The 16072-nt window shown below is 34.8% G+C and overlaps 1 protein-coding gene across 1 annotated transcript; it reads left to right on the top strand.

Annotated features, from left to right (window-relative positions):
- The first annotated feature begins 10663 nt into the window (after positions 1-10663).
- Positions 10664-11152, top strand: LOC117781179 (partner of bursicon). Its single transcript, XM_034617925.1, has 2 exons — positions 10664-10918; positions 10982-11152. Exons 1-2 carry the CDS (start codon positions 10664-10666, stop codon positions 11150-11152), a joined length of 426 nt encoding a protein of 141 aa, XP_034473816.1.
- Positions 11153-16072: the final 4920 nt, after the last annotated feature.

A 16072-nucleotide genomic window follows, 5' to 3' on the forward strand; every position in this document is an offset into this window, starting at 1 on the left:
AACAGCATTTTATCGTTATCTTTGATCATTGTGATCTCCCAATGAGTGTAGTACCAAATATTATTGTTATATCCCAATAAAGCTTGCAACCTTTTTCCAAAGTGAAATAATTATTGTTTTCTTTTATATTTTTTATTCGATTGAAGAAAATTCATTAAAACTAAATTAGGCATTTTTTTTTTAGTAAACCTTAATAAAATATCGATATAGGTATAAAGAAGCTCTTCAGTTTGAATTCATCCCATAACACTTAATGCATTACTTGATTTATTACCGGGACAAATTATAAAAAAAATTGAAGAAGAAACCAAATCAACTAAATAAAAGCTCGAGATAGGTATTATATTAAGGATCTCCAAATATGCTGCGAAAAACCGTATAAAATCAATTTTAGATGGTTAGCTAATGGAATTGAGAATTGGTAAATGAGATGCAGATATCCATAATCGAGCATATACCATAATTTCAAATATAATTTGCTAACACACAACTTAGAGAGCAACCAACCCCCATTAACAAACATTGAACCCAGAAAAATGGAAACATATTTATCACTTACCACACAAATTCACATTGCGCGACATTGAAAAAAAAGGAGATGAGGATGAAAAAATGATATAATAAATAAAAATAATAGCAACTGCAATTTTCGCACTATATTTTATGTATAATGTATAAAATGCGTGCCACAAAAATACACACACACGAAACGTATAAAAATAATAAATTACTTCAATAGCTGGATAACTATGTGAGGGTGAAGGAGGAGGGGAAGACTAGGGCAGGGGGCAAGGAGGCTGTCGGATGGAAAGGAGCGTTTATTATGCGCACAATAAACGCGGCGGGCGCAGTGGCGACATAAATTAAATTTATGATGCTTATAAATATTCCACAGTCATTTGTAATATAGCAACAGGGGACGATAGCGAACAAGGGGCGGGGAGGGGCGACAGGATAACGCAAGGATGCAGCCTGTCTGTTCAACAAATTGTAGGCCAACGAGGGGTAGAAACACACACACACACACACAGATAAATATAAAAGAGAATGCTGCGAAATAAGCGCTGATTTATGAATATGAAACGAGTAGCTCGAAAGTGAATGTCCCTACTGGGCCTATCGGGCATATTATGAGACAAACTCATCTATGGAAAGCTTCAATGTTGTTTTTAAAATATTTATGACACACCTTATAAGAAATTGTAGCTTCGTAATGCCAATGTATCGTAATGTTCAGGACATTATGATTTACAGTCACATCCCATACCGATGACCCAAATGATGTTCTTGTCAAGGGCGAATCATGCGTATAACTCGAGGATTTTCATTTGTTTAAGTGCATAAATCAGGATTTATTATATAGCATATGCTGAATGATTAATATGCAAAAGTGAATTTCAAAAGGATTCAATTCAAAAGCGCTGAAAAGGCGATGCCTGGCTTTTATTGTTCGAATTTGTGGCATAAAAACTCTCAGAAGCTTAAAATTATATTCAATAACTTTAACAACTTAAGCTTGAGCTTAAAAAAGTTTATTTCTATGTATTTATAATGGTAACATAAAAGAAACAATTGCAATGTTTTCATTTCATTTTAAAAAAGTTAATTTATAGTTTCAGTAAAATCAATAAAACAGTCCTTTAAAGTCCCTTTAAAAATGTATTCAAATTATTTAAATAATTTAATTGTATTTAAGAAAATAATTATTATCTTTGGGTTTTCTTCAATTCTTTTTACTTTGTGTACTCAAGCTACAATTGTAGTCTTTAAATAAGCTTTGTGAATAAAAAATTGCTTTGTTTTTATTTCAGGTTTTTATCTGGATTATTTCGTAGAACTTTATAATTTTTGTGTGCAAATTTTATTGTCGATTTGCAATAAATTAAGTCAATAAGTCGAAAATTACGGTGAAGGCATTTAAAAAACATTTTTATTACTTAAATAAGTTTCTGTTGAGATGTTAAGGAAATAGAAGTCATTTATCAGATGTTGTATACACTAAACCTCTTTTATAAGTATCCGAAGATATCTGAAAGTCAATCAATAAATTGTGATTGTAATCGAGTTAAATTGAATTAAATGTAATTAGTATTTTGTATTTGGCTTATCAATTTTCGGAGGGCGACATTAAATTAGCTGAAATGCAAAATTTACATGATAATAAATGCAGTTTTATCATAAATTCGTATCTTTGACACTTTTCATTTAATTTATGTGCTCAAATTAAGTTTAAATTTTTTAATTTAAACTCAAAAGAACGTAAAAATGTTTCGGATCGTAAATTAAACTGATTGCGATTTATTTCGGCTGCCGAAACTCAAAAGAAACAACACAATGAATTTGTTTGCATACCCTGTAAACGGTAAATTGACAATGGGTATATTTTGACAACTGAAGAATTTAATCTAAATAAATGATAGAGACAGTGTGGTACTATATGAAAATATTAATTTACCTAACTACCAGAGTTTTATAACAGCAAAAATATATTAAATTAGCCACAGGGTATATAACTAGTCGTGCCATCTCAAATACACCTCGCTAACGCTGTTAAGTAGATAACTGACTCTCAAATATTCCGAGATTTGGAAGTCAAACTAAGCAAACGCGTTGATCATTTGCATTGCAAATTGTTTTGGTTGCCTTGCAAGATCATAAAAATAAAGTAAATATATATTTTATGTTTCACTTGTCGTCGTTTAATGCCATAAAAATGGGTATGTGTCTTATTAACTGATGAGGCTGTTGTTTAAAATACAGAAAAACCGGTATGGCACCAGCCAACCGCTTCCACCGAGCCCCAAAAAGAGCCACTGGAGCCACTGGAGGCACCACCAAATGCCGACAGATAGCCAACTGAGAGGGCGCCCCCAATCGAAGCGTATCGCCCGTTACCTGGCTTGGTGTCATTAATTTTGGAATCGTAAAGCCCACAATATGTCAAATGAGACCACACAACGTCGTAAAATTCAAAGTTTATGGCACTCACTCAGTTTGCCAGAGTTTAGTTTGGTTTTTTTATTATTATTTTTTTCGCTTTGAGTTTGGGATTTGGTTTTGGGTTTTAGTTCGTTCGTTTGGTTTGGTCTTTTGCATTTTTTATCAGACTGGCGTTTTTAATGGTTTCGGCTTAGGTGCTGTGCTGTCTAAATGTGTTGCGTGTTTCGGTTTATAAACGCTTGCCACAAAATTAAGCGTAACTTATTTGTCAACTCAGGCCAAGCTCTCGAGTTTCGATTTTGATTTCGTTTTCAAAATGACATCAAACGCTTTGAGTCACTTATCATTCAGATAGTGCTGCCAAAACATGTTAATGGGGTCTTCACTAATTAGTAAAGTCACTCCATTCAATTTATTATAAAAAAGTGTATCAATAGCAGAAAAAAATAATAAAATATTAGCAGCCCTTCTCTCATACATTCACTTTAAGTAAAAAGAAATATTTACCAGTAATTTTCCCGAGACTTTAGCTAGACTGTTAAAATGTGCTATAATTAAAATCAATGTAAACAATTTACAAGTTTAAAATTAATATTGAAAGAGGTATGTAAAGAATTTTGAAATATATTAATAAATTGCTTATAATTTGTCTGCATTACATTAATTTTTTTCGGTTGAATAAGCTGCTCTGTAGATTTAATCGATTGTTGTCAGCATTGATCAATTCATCGACGTTACCTCAATAGCCCAATTAAAGCGAGGTGCAAATGGCTTAACCACTTTATTTGGGTGTCACCAACAGCAGCAGCAGTGGCAGCACTGGCAGCAGTGGCAGCTGGAAATGCCAATCCATCGGATCGTAACAGTTGCCCGTTGGCATCATAATAATCTTAAATGCTTTATAATAACCATAAATGTTTGAAATGTATGTGCCAAATGCCTTTGGTCGCGCAGACAGAGAGTTGGCCGGCTCCCACTGACTGGGCCAACAGCCACAGCGTGAGGCCTCCCCTACCCCTCCACCCCTCTGCGCCGTCAGTAAGCCTTGGTCCATGGACTGACCGACTGAATGCATGAAAATTGTTTATGAGCAGTTCGTGTATGTTAGTTGTGTGTGTGTGTGTGTGTATGTTTGGATCTGTGGTGTGTTTGAAATTTAACTGATTTTTAATGTGCATGCAGACCATTGGCTGTGAGGGGGGAAGACAGGGGGAAGCTTTGTGGGCGGCAGACAGAGACACAGACACACACACATTCATACACACACACACACACACACACAAACACACAGACACACACACACACACACAGAGACAGACAGAGCCACAGAGTAAAGTAAGATAAATAATCACATGGGGCATTACTTTGGGGTCGCCGTTTTGCATTAGCCAATTTGCGGCAGTTTATTGCCTGGCTACATTGGCATGATTGGGGGCTACTGTTTAATAAACTCGTTGATTTATGGCTAATTAAATTAGTTGCCATATTAATTTATGCTTGTTTATGCGCTCATGCGCAATACCAACCATCCAATCCAATCCAATACACCCAAAACAGCCTCAATGGGTCATTGCTATAGTCTGGGCTTAGGTTGTTGCAGAGTGAGTGGATTTCATGATTAATGATCGGCAAATTGGGTTGGCAGTCGCATATACCCACTGTAAAAGCCAAAAGAGTCATTTTTGAGCTGCCCCTGAAACTAAAAACTCTCTGTGTGTGTGTGTGTGTGTGTGTGTGTGTGTGTGTGTAACGCCCAAGCTGTCAGAGTTATGTATCACGATTGGAAGCTTCCATCAACTCATCGTCATCTAAACATTGGATATGCGATATAACGCCTGAGGTTCCCCCCTTCTCCGACCCCCATTTACAACTTTAAGTCGTGCTAAATTTGCCTGGCTGGGGGCTTGAGGGTGTTAACCACACATAACCATAGCGCATTTGGGCTTTGCTTATCCAAAATTGCAATCAACTTAATAATAGGCTCACCTCAATGCTGATTATAGGTTACTTTTACACATTCCCAGTGAATGTTTTCTTGCCGCTCTACGCACTGTAATTATGTTGTATAGTGTAATATCTGGATAGGCACTAAAATAGCCAACAGGCAGTTAGTCTCTATAGCTTTCGCTCTGCCAATCGCTCTTAAAATACAATTACTATATACATAATTACTGTCAAAACATTTGTCTCACAGTTTACAATACTATTTAATTGCACATTCATAAGTTTAAAATTTGCTAAAGAAGATAATATTCATAAAATGTTACCAAAATAAATTATTGAAAATTAAAATAAAGCAATTTTTAAAATATTGTATAGATATACACATAATTACAGTTAATTTAATAAAAAATAATATACAATTAGAAAATGTTATTTTAAACTTTTATGCTTGCATAATCACATAGATAAATCATGCGTGGATATATTTCTGTTAAGTATATTATGTTTGTCATGTAATCGAAATTAATTTTAATATGATTGATACGATTTAGTAAAACAAAAAACCCTTTCAAAAACTTTTGGCGCACAATAAATCATCGAAACAAAAATTGTGCACGCGGCACACATTAGTCAAAGAGGCCAAAAGTCAGCTAAAGTCGTTATTATTATTATGAGTTTTCTTATTGCTGTTATTGTTGCTGTTGCTGTTGCTGGCAAAAAAAAAAACAAAACGCATAAAAATTTAACAGCACGGCAGAGGAGAGTACAAACAATTAACTAAAAATAACATAACAGAGTAGGCAGTGACCCAGAAGACTGGGGCCCAAGAAACACACAAATATGATTAATGAACGTCACAATAGCATTTCGGGAAAGTTACATAAATTAACACATGTCTTTGCCGTAATGAGTTGACTATATAGTCGACTATAGTCAAGTCGTGTCAGTTGCCGTCAGCCAAAGGCGGTAAAACTACTTAATACTCATAATGAATGTGCTAGATATTAATTTTTGCTTAATAGTTTTTCACTAATGTTCAGTTCAGCTACTAAATAGCAGGTGAATTTGAGTAAGTAAATCACATGAATATTTATCATTTCTTTTTAACGATAAAATATTTGAATCGTATTTCACTGACAGTCCACTGTATATTCAGAAAGAGACCCCTTCCATGAAATCTAAAAGGAATTCAGAATTATTTTAATATATAATAATAATAAAGGTAACTTTCTTAAAAATTCCACCCAAAATATATGCTAATTCTCTGACCTAATAAACAATTTGTACTTCTTTAATGCTTTAGGTTCTTAGCCAGGGGCGAATCCCGAAAGCTGTCAAGGGAATCTTCTCCATCTACAAATCTCCTCACGTCTGTCACATAAATTGTTGTTTTTTTTTTGTGTACAACAAGTGAAAACCAAACAAGTAGGACGGCTCGGGGCAAAAAGCTTTGACTAAACAAGTAATCGTGCTCTGGGCATGCCTACTGGACTAGATAATACCCTACAGTCAACGGAAACTCTCACTCGACTACGTGACTAATGGTAGAAAATTGTATTGCAATTAATGAATTATAAACTTCTGAAGTACTTTAAATTAACATCCTGATAGCTCGCTCAGGCCAAGCTCATTTTCATAAACCAAAAAAGACCCTTTTTGTTCATTTTCGGTTTACAGGGTGTACAAATAAGGGCAACTCTGGTTCTGACAGCAAAAGCAGTGACCAGAGTATATTTGCAAATGGGGGAAAAAAAAGTGCTCACAAATAAAAACAACAGAAGAAAGTAGATGGTAGATGGTAGATGGAAGATGGAAGAAGAGAGAAACAAAAGGTTAGGGAGCAACAAATGAAAATGCTAAGTTCATTCAAATGGGCCAAGCTGAAAAGTGCGGCAATAAAAAATGTGTGTGCACATGTGCCCCCAGGACAATTCACAGATAGTCTAACACACTCACGAATACACTCATTCACATGCTCACACTCACACACAGACACACACGTATACGTGAGCACACACAGATCCCAGGGCCACTCTCAGGCCCAGTTGCTGTTCGAGACCCTGTCTCAGGTCCGGGCAGACCCTAATTCGATCTGATAATCATGGAGTCCCGCCAAAGGGCATGAATTGTAATTTCCTCTTTCGCGGAATTAACTGTCGGGCCTGTCGCTCGCTCGGTTGGCTTTGTAGCGCTGCTTTTGCAATTTTTTTTATTCTTTTATTTATTTATTCTTTTTTATTATTATTATTATTATTATTATTGTTGCCCTGTTTTGCACAATTTTTGAAAGAAGTTCAGCCCCAGCTCCAGTGCCTGCCATTGTGTTTGCCAGGCGCTTTGTATTTATGTGTCATATTTATTTATTTATTTAAAACATTACGCTTTTGTTGTTGTTTATTTTTTGTGATTTTCATGTTGTTCTTTTTTTATCAGTCATGTGCATCCGTTTCCAGTGCAAGCTGAAAAGCCTGCCAGCCATCTATTGTAAAACCCACATCTCCATTCTCCCTTCATTATTCTATCTTTTTTCTTTTTCTTTTTTTTTTTTGGTATTTGATATTATCCTTTGAAGTTTAGATATTTTGCGAGCATTGTTTATGAACTGTCTGTTAAATGTGGCCATTTGCTAATTTTGGGAACGAGGCTTTTGGCCATAAATTGTGAACTTAGTTTGGGCTTAAAGCAAGTGCAGAAAATGTATTATTTACGCAAAACTGATTTCAATATCCTTTTCAAAATTTTGAATCTTTTAGTATGCCAAACTATTTAATAATATTATTACAGGAAAGGCCTTACAAGTTATCGATTCCTAAGATATCTCAAAGAGTATAAGCTTATCTTTTTCCAAAAGGATTTCAAATTCACAGCCGATATTTATGTATGGCAACTCTGTCATTTTGTAAACAGAACAACTATTCTGGTAAAAATGTAAATATGTTTCAATTCAAAAAGTTAGAATTTAATAACTGTAATAAAAATATAAAACCATATATTACATTTTTCAAAATAAAATCAAATTGGACCCATTGAACAATTTCATACAGCTTGTACACAATTCCCCAGCATTTGCTAACATTTTTATCAAATAAATAAAAACTAGTCGGAAAGGCTATAGTCGAGATCCCGAATATAGGATACCCGTTACTTATTTAAATATATATAAAATTACTTTAAAGAAATTACTTGTATTATTTGAAAACATTAATTAGACATAACTGACGTTCTACATGTCCGATCTTGATGCGATTCAGTGGGATAATAGATAATAATAATATATAACAGTAATTACCACAAAAACTTAATTTGAAACAAACTTGATCTCCATGGGGTCTATAGAAATCTGTGTGCCAAACTTGGTTACTTTATCTCTTTTAGTCTCTGAGATCCTTGGCTATATCGACTCTGTTGATGCTGATCAAGAATATATATATTATATATACTTTATAGGGTCGGAGATGCATCCTTCTCCCTGTTACATACATTCTATCGAACTCAATATACCCTTTTACTTGTTTTTTAAGTAACGGATATAAAGGGGCTTTTAAATACTGTTGAAAAATATTACAAAATATTTTATTAAAATATTCGATTCATTTTTATTGAAATTTGAATTCCATTCTAATGGCTTCTGATTATAAACACAACTTCAATGTTAATTATAAGTATACCTGATCATCAAATTAGAGTCGATACAAATCTGTGGATAATATATTCAAATGTATTTCCCCCGCCCCATGTCATGAATAACAGCTGGAAAATCTGTCAGAGAGCAATAAACAATAATAATACCAAACGAATAACGAATAACAACAATTTCGCACAAAAGCCAAATGCGGCAAGTAGACAATTCAGACGAAAAACAAACTGAAAACAAAAAGAAAATACAACAAAACGAGAATCGTATCTGAAATCGGAAGCATCAGAGGCAGAAAGTTTTCCTTTCCTTTTTTTTTGAAGGGGTGTGAAGGGGAAATGGGGGACTAGTCAGGACGAATCGAGGCATTTTTGCACTGGGGTAGAAATAAAAATAAAATCAGCATTTTTAGTAGTTAATTTAATTTATTGCAGCATTTTTATGGTTGACTTTATTGCATAATAAAACATAATTTACTGCGCCATTGAGACTTTTGCGTTTGCGTCGATGATTCTAAAGCGCAGCCATATTCCATGTGTTCGGGTAGGGATCGGGATCGGGGTCAGAGACGGGGTCGAGTTGAGTCTGTGGAAATTGGTAAGAGAATGGGAAACAGACTGCGCCTTCGTCTTTGACTTTTTGTTTACGTTCGCAGAGACAGTGACAGCAAGAGAAAGAAAGAGAGTCAAACACAGAAGGAGAGTGAAGCGATTGAGGGCGTTGTGTTGCATGCCTCCTGGACGCAGATAGAAATTTTGCATATGTGCTTATGTCTGTGTGTGTGTGTAACAGAGAGTGAAAGAGATTCATAAAACATATTGGTTTCTGATTAAAGCTGAAATATGTCGGCTGATTGCGGCCTCTTAACGAACAACATGATTTACGAGAATTTGGCCAAGCGGAAGTTTTAAAAAATGTATCGAGTAATCGAGTAGCTGCTCCTGCAGTCGACAACTTGACATAAAGCAGCGGATTAATCCCATTGAAACGAACTTCTTAATTATATAAAAATAAAAATATGTACACTGAAAAAAGGAAGGTATAGAAATGAAGTAAGTATATATAGTTAGTAAAGTATATAGATGTACTATTTAATATAGCGCTCTGGGTAGAGACGCCGCATCAGTTGAGAGCAGCTTTCAGGCGCTGGTTCGAGTCCCACTCGTAACAAGGTAAAATAAAATTTTTAAAAGTTACCAAGACAGAATAAAATGTACATAAATCCAAGCTAAAACAACAATAAAAAGTTTAAATTACAAAATCATTTTTATTTTTTTTTACTTAAATTTTAAAAAAAGTTATTCTTATAAGAAGAACATTTATTCTAAAAAAAGACTTGGTCTTATTGCAAATGTTAAATTTAAAAATCTTTTTTTTTTTTTTACTCAAATCTAAAAAAAATTTATTCTTATAACAAGAACATTTATTCTAAAAAAAAAAAGACTTGGTCTTATTTGCAATGTTCGTAAAACCAAAATGTGTTTTCTCACCTTAAGAATTTTATGTTTTCAGACGCAAAATTCTTAGTTTTAAGACCAATATCTTGGTTTTTTGATCAGTGTAGTGTATATTTTAATGAAAATTATAAATATTTTATTATATGTTATGAATTATGCTTTTTATATTTATGAGAAAATGTTGAACAACTAAACCGGATTTCTTAAAGATATTCATTTTAAATAAATAAAAAAAAAAACCACTAACTTTCCATAATAATTTCTCCTTATTTTTGTAGAACTTGGTTTGACATACTTATCAGTACATTGAACTTGAGCTCCCTTTAGAGTCCTTGATATGTATATAGAGTCCATAATTGTGCCGCATTTGCCACTTGTGCGCTTGTAGCAAAGTCATTTGATTTAAGCACCAATTAAGAAGGCAACCCAGCATTAAGAGGCATCCACACATCACATTATAAAAGCTGAGTCCTACCGCAACTTAGCCAACTTTCCGACTGGGACCAACCGCTGTGTCCGACACAAAGATTCCATCAGAAAGAGTCATATATATTTCAACAGTCGGACCATGAAATGAAATTGCATCACTGACCAGTGCCTGTTAGTTTTTTGGGCTCTATAAAAGGACAAAGAATTGCGGCAAGGGTCAACAGTTCAGTTCAGTTCAATTCAGAGTTGAGACCTCAACATGCATCTACAGGAGTTGTTATTGATTGTGGCCGTGTTGTTGCCACAAAGTTTGCGGGCTTTACGCTATAGTCAGGGAACTGGCGATGAGAACTGTGAGACCCTCAAGTCGGAGATACATCTGATCAAGGAGGAGTTCGATGAGTTGGGACGCATGCAGCGAACTTGCAACGCCGATGTCATTGTCAACAAATGCGAGGGACTCTGCAACAGTCAGGTGCAACCCTCAGTGATAACTCCAACGGGGTTTCTGAAAGTGAGTAAACATCTATACTAACTGACAAGATTACTGATTACAAACTGATACTTCCCTCTGTAGGAGTGCTATTGCTGCCGCGAAAGCTTCCTCAAGGAAAAGGTCATCACTCTGACCCATTGCTATGATCCGGATGGCACTCGTCTCACCTCCCCCGAGATGGCCACCATGGACATTCGTCTCAGAGAGCCCACTGAGTGTAAATGCTTCAAATGCGGCGACTTTACACGCTAAAATTAATTTATATTTACCACAGAAATCAATAAAGTTCCTATTCTCTGAACTTTTCACCCAAAAAAAAATTGATTTTATAATTGTTTTTCCTTGGATTTCCCCAGGGGTCAGGTCAGTGTGTTTGACTTGCTGATTAAATGCCTTTCTGCCTACTGGGCACATTTCACATATCCATTCTGTTGATTTCGCCTGTCCATATCATTTATAGAATTTTTAACTTTGCTTCAGGTCATATTCGACAGCATCAAAATATTTTTTAAATTGCAACTCATGTGTGGCTCAAATTTCTGAATTTATTATTTATCCGTTGTGCTCAGTTGCAGTTATGTTTTCCCTGAAATTTGAATGAAAATTTCTTAGCTTCTGTTATTAGAGAGAAAAGTTTGTAAAGTTGTTTAATGGTTTTAATTGCAAAATCGTGAAAACCAATTAAGATTCGATAAACGTTGAGACTTTTTGGCTTGCAGTAAAGTATTTGAATTTATTTGATTCATAATGTTTGTTTTAATATAGAATTATTAGACTAAAGTACTATATGAAGCCCTTAATTGATAAAAATTCAAACCCTTTTCCGCACTTTGTAATTTTTTTTATAGCTCAAAATAATGTAAAAAAATAGCATATAGTATAGGACATTTTCTGTCTTTATTGGCTTTTTGTGCATATTAAAAAATTTAAATTCGTTAAATTAAAAAAAAAATAAACTGACCAGAAATAGAGAATATGAGATAATTTTCCTCGTGGAAAGGTGCCATTATTTTCTAAATTTTGCTATTTAATTAAACTCTAAATACTAGATTCAAAAAGTACCCGGACTGACACATAGGGTACGCCACTAAAATTTAGAAATACTTTTTTTTTGACAGCCTAATTAATTTCTAGACTGCTGTCAAAAATTTGAGCGCAATCGAACGCTTCGCTATCAAGTTATTGTGGTGCAACTTTTTGATTTTTTTGAAAAATGGAAGAAGCTGAATTTCGTGTTTTGATTAAAAAAAATATGGAAAAAAAATACCGTGGAAGCAAGGAAATGGCTTGATAAGCATTACGAGCATTATCTCTGCTCCAGGTAAATCAACCGTTTGCGATTGGTATTCCAACTAAACGCGGTCGTACGAGCACCGAAGACTCAAAACGTTCGGGAAGACCAGAAGAGGTGATTATCCCAGAGATCATCTGACAAGTCCGTCAAATCGTGTTGACTGATCGAAGAGTCAAAGTGCGTGAAACTGTTGAGACTGTGGGCATATCAACTGGGTCGGCGGTTTCGATTTTGCATGACTATTTGCATATGAAACAGCTCAATGTAATATAGGTGCCGCATTTTCTAAATATTGAACAAAAGCCAAAACGAGTTGCCGATTCCAAGTCCTGTTTGGACATGTATAACCGCAATCCAAGCGAATTTTTGCGTCGATATATAACCATAGATGAGACTTAGATCCATCACTACATTCCGGAGTCCAATCGGTCATCAGCTGAGAGGCGAGAGTTCGGTGAAAACCGTTCAAAGCGTGTGAGGGCAAGTCGATGGGCTGGTAAGGTTTTTGCCAGTGTATTTTGGGATGGACATGGAAAAGGGTGAAAAATGCAACAAAGAATATTACTCAGCATTGCTTGATCGTGTGAATGACGAAATCAAGAAGAAAGGCGCGCATATGGCAAAGAAAAAAATCCTTTTTCATCAAGACAATGCACCATATCACAAAGCCGCTTTAACAATGGAAAAAGTAAAAGAAAAGAATTGAGCTGGAAATTGATTCCTTATCCTCCATATTCCCCAGATCTGTCCCCCAGTGACTACTAGTTTCCTGTTTTCAAACTTGAAAATATGGCGCTAGGGAAAAAAATATTACTCCAATGAAGAAGTTGAATGGGAAACTGAATCTAATTTGGAGGGACTTTCTTCCGACCATTACAAAAAAGACATTGAAATGTTAAAGGACCGTTGGACTAAGTGTATTAAGCTAGATGGAGACTATATTGAAACAAATATTGATTATTGCAAAAAAAAATTGTTTTTTTATTGTCAGTCCGGGGACTTTTTGAACGATCTAGTATTATTTAAAGTTCTTCTAAAATCGAGCTACAATCAAATATTAAGGTCGAATAATAATATGCATTAATTGTTTCTATAAATGTGCTATAATATAAAGCAAGAAGTGCATTGATTAGAAAAAGTGATACATTGTAAGCTGAGTTTAGTCATGTGAATAAGAATGGACTACAATGTATCACATAATGTGTGTAATGTAATAAGTGTTTCTTCCTCTTCCCACCCGATGGTTGCACTTGCCAGTGCTTAAACATGGAAAGGTGCGTGACTTGATCGGTGGGTTTGGCCAACGAAGAGCTCTCTGAAACAAAAAGAGGGGACTCTAAATTAACCTGAAGGAGCAGTGCTAATGCATGGTATATATAATTTATATTGTGTCGGCACGTTGCGTTGTTGTTGATGGAGCAACTGACGCGATGCCACCCAAAACAATGATGAAGCTGCTGCATAAGGAGCTGAAGGAACTGGGTCTGAAACTGAGACTGGAACTGGGACTGACACTGGGCTGTTGTTAATGGGCGTGTCACCTAAATTATGAGTTTCGCACACACGGACAGAGGGACATGAGGGACATGAGGGACATGAGACTGGCATGATTATATGGATAGCGGCAAAAATGCTTAAGTAAATTACAGTGCGTGCAAATGTGCTTGTGAACATGAAATTATTATTTAGCCCGCAACTGCTGAAACAGCGCTCCAATTTACAATTAACCGATGCGATGCCTCGTGCACTTACTTTTTAATCAAGCTGGCCAACAAAGGGGGGACCATGTCTTGCCAATAACGAAAATAACAGCTTACCAAGCTCTTTTCAGCCTAAGTGCAGTTTATGCCTGATTATCATGTTTTGCTGGAGACTTCAAGTTTACCAGTTTACCAGTTTCCGGGTGGGTAAGCATCGACAGAGGGCTCAACACGAAGCTCTCTCTTAACATTTTAGTTACATTGTATGGTATGCTGGCTACCTAATGAGTTAATTTAACAGTTAAAATCGGCTCAAGGCAATAGGCCCCCATTCCCCATTCTCTGTCGGCTTCATAATTGCACTTCATAATCTTCACTGTAGTTTGCAAATGTTTTCAACAACATTGTAAGCCGCACTAAGTGCTGTTAGTATAGATTCTTTGCGGCAGGTAATCGACGGCTTAGAGTGCTCACCAAATGCCCCACTAAAAGATACCTTGTACACAGTACCACTGAACTCGTTTGAAAAAATATGAATTTAGAAATGGCAAATAATTTAACTACTACCATTAGCATAAGTATTTATATTAGCATTAGCATTAAAATTCCCAATATCATTACCATTGTGATTATTAATACAAATATTAAAAGACTCTTCTGTTCTATATATTTCACAGGGTAGATGCATTAAACAACACAATAGAACATATTATCAACTAGTTCCCATTATAATCAGAGCACTCAAGGAAACTATTAAGTTATGTATTATTTAAGATACAAGATAATCAACATTATCAGTTATAATGGATTCGTAGAGGATAATAATTGAAAGAATGTTTGGAAGTATTTTACAGAAGGCACTGTATAAAATTTGTCAGCACCTGAGATAATAAAACATTTGATTTTCATAGTGATATTCCAATTTTGATTACACTCAGCAGAACTATTAAACATAATATTGTTATGACATAACTAATTCAAATTAAATGACCAAACACAATTGAATGTATTTAAGAATAACAAAATTATGAACGATATGATGTCTAAAAGTATTTAATATTCTACGACTTAAAAATATAAGTGTTTTATTCTTTATTCGTTTAATTTGAAACCTATAGAAAGCTAATATATATGCAATCTGTCTCACTAAATACACTCATTAATTTTCTTATGATTTCTGGAATCCATTGTCTCTCGATTGGCAATGCAAACAAACGACATTAAAAATTGTTGCATATTAATAAGTTATAAATTAAACGGAGCAACAAAGCAGCCGCTGTCGATCTATGCGAATCGATTTCTTCCGAGTCTGTGTGCTGGGTTAATAAATGATTGTTAATTAATAACAAATTTGAAAGAAAGAAGGAAGGAAAAATAAACAGCAACATTATAAACATTTGCAGCTACTTAAATCTTTTTGTTGTTGTTGTTGTTTCTAACATACATTTTGTGTTAAAATGCGTTGATATTGCCAATTAATTTCCATCTTGATTTCTGTTCGTTTTCATATATAATTTGTTGGCTGATTTGCATGATTTTGCAATTAATATAAAATCTGTCTCTCCGTCTATCTTTCCCTCTGTTTGTCTGTCTTTTTGTCATTTGTGATATATATTTATGTGTGGTTTTAATGAAAGCCCAAGGCAATATGTAAACAATTTTACAAAAGTTAGCAACAAATCGCATTTTTTGATGAAAAAATGCTTTTAGTCTCTAGCACCAACAAGAAATATTATTAACAATAATAATAATAAGGCGCCCACATTAACGAGATCTAAGACAGCGTGACATCATTTATAGATTGTCTCTTTTCAGTCTCTGATTCGGATCGGCACTTGAATGGGATTGTCTCTCTCTCTGTCTTTATCTGTCTGTCTCTATCTGTCTGACTGTCAGAGGGGACAACACAATTTATTGAGTTTGGCAACTCTTTTGGGGTTGTCATTAGCACATTAGTTTCGCATTGATTGGATTTTATGTTGTGTTTATGTTTATGTTATGACTTTAGTTTAAACTAATGCTATTAACTATTTTTGTGTTCAAATTGCCATAAGTCGGTTTTTTTCTTCATCTTCTTTTGAATTCATGCATTTAGCTCAGCCTTTTCATTTTTAACTATGCGACAATAAAAGAGCTCTTCATTGAAGTCAAAATGAAAGCATTATTCAAAAGTACTCA

Source organism: Drosophila innubila, assembly GCF_004354385.1.
Source record: "Drosophila innubila isolate TH190305 chromosome 2L unlocalized genomic scaffold, UK_Dinn_1.0 4_B_2L, whole genome shotgun sequence".
Classification (NCBI taxonomy): Eukaryota; Metazoa; Arthropoda; class Insecta; order Diptera; family Drosophilidae; genus Drosophila; species Drosophila innubila.